This window comes from Telopea speciosissima, chromosome 3 (genome assembly GCF_018873765.1).
Source record: "Telopea speciosissima isolate NSW1024214 ecotype Mountain lineage chromosome 3, Tspe_v1, whole genome shotgun sequence".
NCBI lineage: Eukaryota > Viridiplantae > Streptophyta > Magnoliopsida > Proteales > Proteaceae > Telopea > Telopea speciosissima.
In genome coordinates, this window is record NC_057918.1 from 28,059,654 (window position 1) to 28,068,261 (window position 8,608).

An 8,608-nucleotide genomic window follows, 5' to 3' on the forward strand; every position below is an offset into this window, starting at 1 on the left:
GGAACATTCAAGGTTTTAGTTCACAGAATCGATGCTAGTATTGGTTGTCGTTGTTGCCAATACCTATACAGATCATTCGTATCAAGCTAAGTCAAATACAAAAAAAAACCCTCTTTTGGTCTAAAAAACACTTTTGGCCTTATCGACCGATATGGTAATGATACTTAAAAATGCTAGCATTTTTCTCTCTCTATATCTCCCTCCTCCTCACATGAAATGACCTTGGTACCCTTCTATGTACAAAATAATTCTATACCACCTAAGTATTTGGTAATCAAAATTGGGACCGATGCCGATATCGATCAAGATCCAGATCGCCCTGTATCAGTCTGGATTAGACGGATTTACCTCTATTTTTCTTCAAAAATCAGGTTTTGTTTTTTTTTTTTACCCTTGGTCCATACGGATCCGTCCATACAGGGTCAACCAAGAATCAATATCAACATCTACCAATACCAATATCGATTCTTCAAACCATGATCCCACCTCATTGGAACTCCTTTATACCACTTGCTCAAAGAACCTTCTCCTCTGTCATTAAAGAGTCTCGATTCTCTACCGTACTGCAGGGTGTGCAGTGCACGTCCTACAGCACAGCAAAGGCGATGTGTGCTACGCTAACACACTTCATCTCTGTTGTGCCATAGGATGTGCACCACACACCCTACAGTACGGTATGTGCACATCCTGTGGCACAATAGAGGCAATGTGTAACGCGTTGTCACACTTCATCTCTGTTGTGTCGTAGGATGTGCACTACACACCCTGCAATATGATAGAGGATTTTTATACATTATTAAAATGGTTGCTACCTGGTCATTTGGCTCTTGCACCAATGTTAAGGCCGATGAAAATGCATGCAAGGGTATCAATATGGATGGAATATTTTATTTCACGCGGACAAAGCGATAATTTTGCATACTCATGTGTCTTTAGCACTGGAGCTTCTTTTTCCCTATTAAAATTGAGCTAAAGATGGCTGAGTGGCCCACCCACTTAAGCATGAATGGGTGTAGAATATATGTAGACTAGAGAGAAATCTTTTATATTGTAATCTGAAGCTGGAATGCAAAAAAAGTGAACCCTCACCCTCCATCGAGGTAAAACAGTAAATATAGAACCGAGTTTCCCTCCAACCCCAGTGAATGGGAATGAGGTAGGCAGGGGTACAAAAGGGTATCGGTAGGAATTTTTATTCTTTCAAGTGTAGTGCACTGCCCAATGCACCACACTTGAGAATCCAACCATAAAATCATGGGCAATGGTGACTTTTTAACGTAGAAAGTGTTGGTTGCATGGTTGGATTCTCAAGTTTGGTACATTGGACAGTGCACCGCACTTAAGAGGATAAAAATCCGTATCAATAGGGTATTTAAAAACCTTAAGAGGGGTTTGTGAACCCTAAAATAATGGACCAAGATCCTTTGCAATACCAACGGGGCGGCGGTGCACATCCGACAGCACAGCAGAGGCCAGGTGTCATACATGGCACACATGGCTTCTGCTCTACCACCGGATATGCACCACCGCCCCCATCGATACTGCAGAAGATTTTAATACGTGTATGACACCTGGCTTCTGCTCTACCACCGGATATGCACCACCGCCCCCATCGATACTACAGAAGATTTTAATACCTAGAATAATGGGAACCGTCATCCATGGGTGGAGGAAAACTCGATCTAAATATATGCACAATTAAGGTGCGATTCTGTGTCATGTCTTTGCTTACAAAGAGACAACTGATATAATCTGAAAGATTCTCTAACCAAAACAAAAAATATATATATATATCTGAAAGGATTCTGAGGAGGACCTAACTTGCTCTCCACATCATCATCTACGTCATCCAAACCCATTTTAATAATTCACTACTACTGTCAGACGTTATCTACGTCATCCAAAGTTAGAGACTTTTGTTTGCTTACAATATAGAAAAAGAGTTTTCTGTGTCCAAGTTTATTATTATTCCTTCATTTATTATTCTAAGAGAGAAAAAAACAATAAATAATATTTATGAGCCTTGGCGTGGGAAACGCGGGTCAGAGACCCTTTACCCTTCCAATATAAAAGGAGATTGAAATCCAGAGCTCAATCAATCAATCCCGTTCCTTCCTTCACTGCAGTGCAGAAGAACTTGGACACAGATAGAGAAAATGGCCATGAAATTCCGGAGCTCTGTCTCGTTCTTGGCCCTACTTTCACTGGTCCTTGTCTGCTGCAGCGCCGCCGTATATGCCGGATCCGCCTTTGAAGACGAGAACCCCATCCGATTGGTATCAGATGGCTTCAAAGACTTCCAATCTTCTCTCCTCCGCATCGTCGGCGACACTCGACATGCTATCTCCTTCGCACGCTTTGCCTGGAGGTTTGTTGGTTTCTCCCTATTCCTCACTTCCTAGTTCCTATTCCCTTTCCCTGACCATGATTGGGATGGCCATGGTTTACACTTTTTTAATTCCGTTTAGTTCTGTTTCTTTATCAGTGATCGGAATATCTGTGTTAATTATGGTTGCGGTGTGATGTGGTTGTTTTGTTGGAATGGTTTAGGTATGAGAAGAGGTACGAAACAGTGGATGAGACAAAGCTTCGTTTTAGGATTTTTAGGGAGAACCTGGACCTGATCAGATCCACCAACAGAAAGGGCCTCCCTTATACACTCGCCGTCAACGGTAGGTGATCGATCCTTTTTGTTTCCTACTTGTTTATCTTTTATATGTTCGATATGGGGTTTTGATGGATTGATGTCTATTGATTTCTTCACAGAGTTCGCCGATTTGACCTGGGAGGAGTTCCGGACCCAGAAGCTCGGTGCTGCACAAAACTGCTCTGCCACCACAAAGGGCAATCACATAATATCCGATGTCGATCTCCCTGATTTGGTACTTACATGCCACCCTGCTTTTTTAAGATTTGAAACCAAAACGGACGATCGAATTGGAAAGCCATCGGAAAAACCCTGGTTTGTCCATCAAATGAAAAGAATAAAGAGGAAAGTTCCTGTACGTACAGATTTCCTTGCCAAATCGATTGAAATGGGATAGAATTTTTGGTGGTGATCGGGGATTTGTGATTACATAGCCGCAAGAGGGCAAGTGGGTATTCTATTAATTTCACGGAACTTGTGTTCAGCACCGCAACGACAGACCATGGGTGGTGGTTTGAACTGTTGATGAACTATATATAAACTCAAATTTGTGGAAAACTTACATCTTCAATCAATTCCAACGTATCTTATGTATATGAATGTGATGAGTAGATGACCCTTGTTTTTGTTTATGTTTTGGCCTGTAATTGTACAGAAAGACTGGCGAGTGGAGGGGATTGTTAGCCCAGTCAAGAATCAGGGCCACTGTGGATCTTGCTGGACATTCAGGTGGGTGAGACTCTAGAGAATACATCACAGCTTGCCTGATCAGAATTAGATGTACTTCATACGCTAAAAGCTAAATATCAATTTTGGTGCAGTACCACTGGAGCTCTGGAGGCAGCTTACACCCAGGCCTTTGGGAAGTCCATTTCTCTGTCTGAGCAGCAGCTGGTGGACTGCGCCGGTTCCTTCAATAACTTTGGGTGCCGTGGCGGTTTGCCTTCCCAAGCCTTTGAGTACATAAAATACAATGGTGGTCTGGACACCGAAGAAGCATATCCTTACACCGCAGCAGATGGAGTTTGCAAATACACTTCGGAGAATGTTGGTGTAAAGGTTTTTGATTCGGTCAACATTACCATGGTAAGCTGAACTAGATTTCTATTGCCTCAACCAAGGTTCTAAAACTCGGGTTTCGATTAGGTTTCGATCAGCCAGAAAACGTCTCGGTTTCGATCATATCTCGATCAAAACCTGGGACTTTCTCCAGGCTATAACTCGAACCTTGGTTTCGAGGCCAGAAGTTATTTTTTTGCCTTGATTCTTATTGTGTTGTCTATTTTTTACATTTTAAACTCAATCCATGCATTAGTTTCACATAAAGAACACTAAAAATATTACTTGTTGTTTTCATCCGAGTTTGATACTGTATATTGTTGTTGGACATGGTATCGAATAAGGTTTGACCGGAACATAACTCCTTCAATATAAATGAGATTTAAGCAATCTTGGATTTGCTAGAAAGCTTTGTTTTGATAGCTTTCCAACAAGTCCAAAATTGCTTAAATCTGATTAATATTGATGGAGTTATGTACCGATCAAACTTAATTTGGTGTGCGTGATTGCTATCAAAATCGCTCTGAATGAAAATATTTTTTTGGACATCAAAACAAATGAATATTTTACCGCACTTTTGGTTTTTAACAATCTTTTATCATATTAAGATTTATGGAATTTTTAGATTTGAGAAAAACCCGAACATTTGAAAGTTGAAATATGAGATATTTGCTTATTTATGAATAATATCTTAAGTAAATGAAATACAAATTCAAAAACCTGGTTTCTAGCATAAATACATGTCTGTCCTAGTTTCGAGCCAAGTTTCCTTTAGTTTCGATGGGCATATGTGTTGAAACCACCGAAATATGGTCGAAACCATCGAAACCCAGTCGAATCCAGGGATTTTATAAAATCTCCCTTCAACTCGTCTCGGAAACCTGCGAAATCGAGTTAACTTGGTGGTTTCGATCAAGTTTTTCTTCCATAGCCTCGTCATATATTTACTTATACGGGGTGATCCTTTGATGTTCTGCTATTTTTGAGTGGTTTTCCAAAAAGAAAAATTCCATTCTTTTCAATGTGATCATTTACATTGTTCATTTACTAAAAGTATCAATATAACATTTGTAAGAGCCAAAGTAGTAATTCCCACAGGAATCATTCTTACTGCAACAGGTAAAGTAATCCCAAACACAAAGGAGTCGCTCCTATTTCTAATTTCTAAGATGTATGAATACAGGGGGCAGAGGATGAGTTACAGCATGCTGTCGGAGCTGTTCGGCCAGTTAGTATTGCATTCGAAGTGGTGAAAGAATTCCGGCTCTACAGTAAAGGTGTTTTCACCAGCACCACCTGTGGTAGCACTCCAATGGTGAGTTTCTATTTCTCAAAATATGCTGAGATGAACATTTAGCATCCTCCATTTGAATGAAATTGTGCAAAGCTCTTCAAAAATCGAAAGAGAGAAAAAGAAGAGGCTAGAATCAGATTATTAGACAAAAGAGTTCTCTGCTGTTCTGTTCTAAATCTTATCTAGCACGACATGTTTTTGGAAAAATGGAGGATGAAACGTTCATCCTCTCATGGGTAATGTTATCAGAACTCTTTCTGTTTCCATTGTATCTACACTCTGGTTTTGTCCTCCTTGTCTTATAGTTCTTAGGACAAAATGCATAACGAAATGAAGGCTTGGTAGAAGATTCAAAGTAAGATGACAAAAGTTGAAATTATAATGGAGACTTAATGGAATAGCAACCAGTATTCAATTTCTGAATTAGGTCCGACTTGGAAACTTAACTTGGATCTTTATTCAATCCAAGAACCTGAAATAGTAGCATGAACTTTGCTGTTTCGACCTAAGGTGACCATGCTCCCATGAGATTTTCTATATTTGAACATGTATTGACTTTGGTGATTGCAGGATGTGAACCATGCTGTTCTCGCTGTCGGATATGGAGTAGAGAATGATGTTCCATATTGGCTCGTCAAGAACTCATGGGGAGCAAGTTGGGGCGACAGTGGCTACTTCAAGATGGAGATGGGGAAGAACATGTGTGGTGAGTTTCTTTCTTTTGAACTCTTCCATTATTGATTCATTTTGCATTATCCATGGAACCAAGCTGTGGTTGAACTTGAATTACATCTTAATAATCAACACCATGAGAGGTAGCTTGGAGTTTGGTCTTTGACATGCCTTAAAAGCAGGGTTTAAAAACCTGGAATCGGGATCCAGATCGGTCCCATCGGCCTGAATCAGTCCAAGTAGTTCTAGAATCGGTATATTCCAGGCATCTATGGTTTTTTTGTATAGAATGGGCCCAAGATAAATCGGGGGAATTGAGGTTGGCCTCAGCCAAATATGACCTGATTCCATTTTTAAAACCCAGCTTCAAAGTGCAGAAAAAATCACGAATTTGTATCAAAAGAGTGGGCTTGTAATCACAGGGGAGTGGTATATTGGAGGTGGATGCATTTTTTTAATAATGAGGGTGGACCCTGGCATAATGATAAGTTTTTTCCATTCCAACCTAGTGGTTGTGGGTTCAAGTTGGAAAACAGTCTCTCCGCAAAAGCGGGGTAAAACTGTGTACACTAAAACCCTCCCTAAACCCCACAGTGGCACCTGTGCACTAGGTACGTCCTTCAAATGATGCTCCACCTAATGAAATCAGGATTAGCACCAATGAAAGAACAAGCTAATCATAATTGTATAAGGGCTACTTGATTGCTTAATATGAGATTGTGCATGCGGGGATGAGGCATGTAAAGTGGTTCACGACTCAAATGAGCTGGGCCCAGACTTGGAGTTTTCATTGCAGATCCAGCCTGAGCTGGGCCTGGCCCAAGAAATTGCCTACCCATGGCCTGTACCAGTTCATGATCTATTTTGATGTAATGGGTAGCCTCAAATTGAATCAAAGCCACTCTTCTTATTCCTATGATTTCTTCTTCCATGTTAATTACCGGTTAGAGATCATATGTGTGGTGCATAAAGCTTATAATATATGATGATTCAATTGCAGGTATTGCGACTTGCGCATCCTACCCTGTCGTAGCTTAGTGTCATACCGGCGAGACACCGAGTTATTGTGAATTACTCTCCATCAATTTGCAGTAGGAAGCTTCGTTTCAGTTTGAGTCCTGTTTCAGTCTCTGGTATGCATTCAAATGTGTACCGTCCATATACATGTATTAATGAATATATGCAATGTAAATAATATCGACTTCATACTTTGGTTGGTAAAATTGGAAACAATATATGCAGATTTATTTTTCAGCCTAGAAGCTTTTATGCCCTTGTTGGTTAATCAGGATCATGACTGACCAATGTTTGCAATTTGCCCTTTAAATGATACCCCACCTAAGGGATATCTTTGTTATTTTTTTGTCTACAAGCTTTTTATTTTATTTTTTAAGAAAAGGAAAATATATATATAAAAAAAATTAAGAAGTCTTTACAATGGATGGGGTAGCATCATTATCTCTGGTGGCTTGCATTGCCAAGTTCCCTAAAGAGGTAGCTAAAATGTCATTATAAAATAACTGAAACTTTGCTAGTGAGAAATTAGATTTTTGTCTCCAAGCTTGATGATTGGCAGAAGGTGCTGGCTCGCGCAATCATAAGGGCCTCAGCTGGTTGTTGTGCGGTCTTGGGATTAAATCATGTCTTCACCAAGGGAAGGAAGGTGGGGTTAAAATATAGGGTTTTCTTCCGAAGCACTATGAAGAATGAATGAGTTCGTTTTGCTATTATTTTATTTATCCCTACAAGATTTTTTTGTTAAATAAGAGTGGAGGGGTAATTCTTGTAATTTCACTTTACCCAAACTCATCTCAATCTTCGGCTCGCCCATTAGATGCAAATTAGCAAGTTCTGAAAGTGGAATCCGCACCCATCATCGACAACTGATTACTCCGGCACTCCCTGGCCAACAGTAGAGGAGGAATCTCCCCCTCTGCTCCCTCCTGCCCTGCTCCCACCTCATGCTCTTCCCTCCCCCTCCATCCTGAAATGTTCTAATAACGATTTCCCCAATTCTTATTTCCTACATCATACATCATATTATATCCAATCAATTATGGGATGACACGTGGAAGAGTGGGTGGGGCCTTAGAAGCATATTCCATCGAAGACTCATATATCATATGTGACAAGGTAAAACGTGGACAGACACATCCGCAAGATTAGTTGGAAAGAATCCCGATGACGTTGTGAATGAGAACCGCAATTCACAGATGGGAAGACTACTAATGACTGAAAATTAAGAGAGGATCACTTCTCCAGGGAGTATCCTAACCCTAGAATGACTCAATCATCCGCGGAAAAAGGAAGACAATCTCGCACGTCTTTGCAAAGGGGGTCGTAGGAGAAACATATATAAAGAGAGGTAATAGCACCACAAGAAACGGTTCCCACGGCCAATTATCCAATCAATCAATAAAGATTTGACAGAACTCTCCGTGTCCTTTACTAATTCTTGTGTTGTGGAGAGGGATAACTCGCAAATCCAATAACATTTTTCTTTTTGCTACACTACATATGGACAAATGGCAGCTCGAGCACAGAATCTGAATTCATTAACGCTCTCAAGGAGGGTACCCATTTACAGTAGTTACCAGATTGCCTGAGAAGTGCACATAGATATTGCAATATGGTCCACAAAAAGACACCCAAATCTCCATTACTAACCAAGACCAATGAAGAAATAACTCATTGCAAACCAATACGGAAACACCTCCAGACTTTTTGGGTTGTTCTTCCCAAGTTGTTGCATCAGAATTACTAAAAAATACAGTAATGTACATGAGAGAAAGAGAGAGAGAAGGCGGCGGGGCAGATGCTAAGTAGAGATTCCAATTTTTCATTTTCATTCATTGAATTAAAATTTTATCTTTATTTTTAGGGGGAAGTTTTCATACACGGCCGTGTAAGCATGCACGATCGTATCCCCTCTCACA

General features: G+C 40.3%; 1 protein-coding gene across 2 annotated transcripts; it reads left to right on the forward strand.

The window, feature by feature from the left end:
• Positions 1-2,132: 2,132 nt before the first annotated feature.
• On the forward strand, positions 2,133-6,806 carry LOC122655718 (pro-cathepsin H-like). Of its 2 annotated transcripts, none has more exons than XM_043850013.1 (8): positions 2,133-2,368; positions 2,551-2,672; positions 2,767-2,882; positions 3,303-3,376; positions 3,469-3,733; positions 4,890-5,021; positions 5,571-5,706; positions 6,673-6,806. In XM_043850013.1, the coding sequence occupies exons 1-8, from the start codon at positions 2,157-2,159 to the stop codon at positions 6,708-6,710; spliced, it is 1,095 nt and encodes a 364-aa protein (XP_043705948.1). In that variant the 5' UTR covers positions 2,133-2,156; the 3' UTR covers positions 6,711-6,806. The 2 variants fall into 2 exon arrangements, with proteins under 2 accessions (XP_043705948.1, XP_043705949.1); XM_043850014.1 differs by having other exon boundaries at positions 3,469-3,730; positions 4,887-5,021.
• Positions 6,807-8,608: the final 1,802 nt, after the last annotated feature.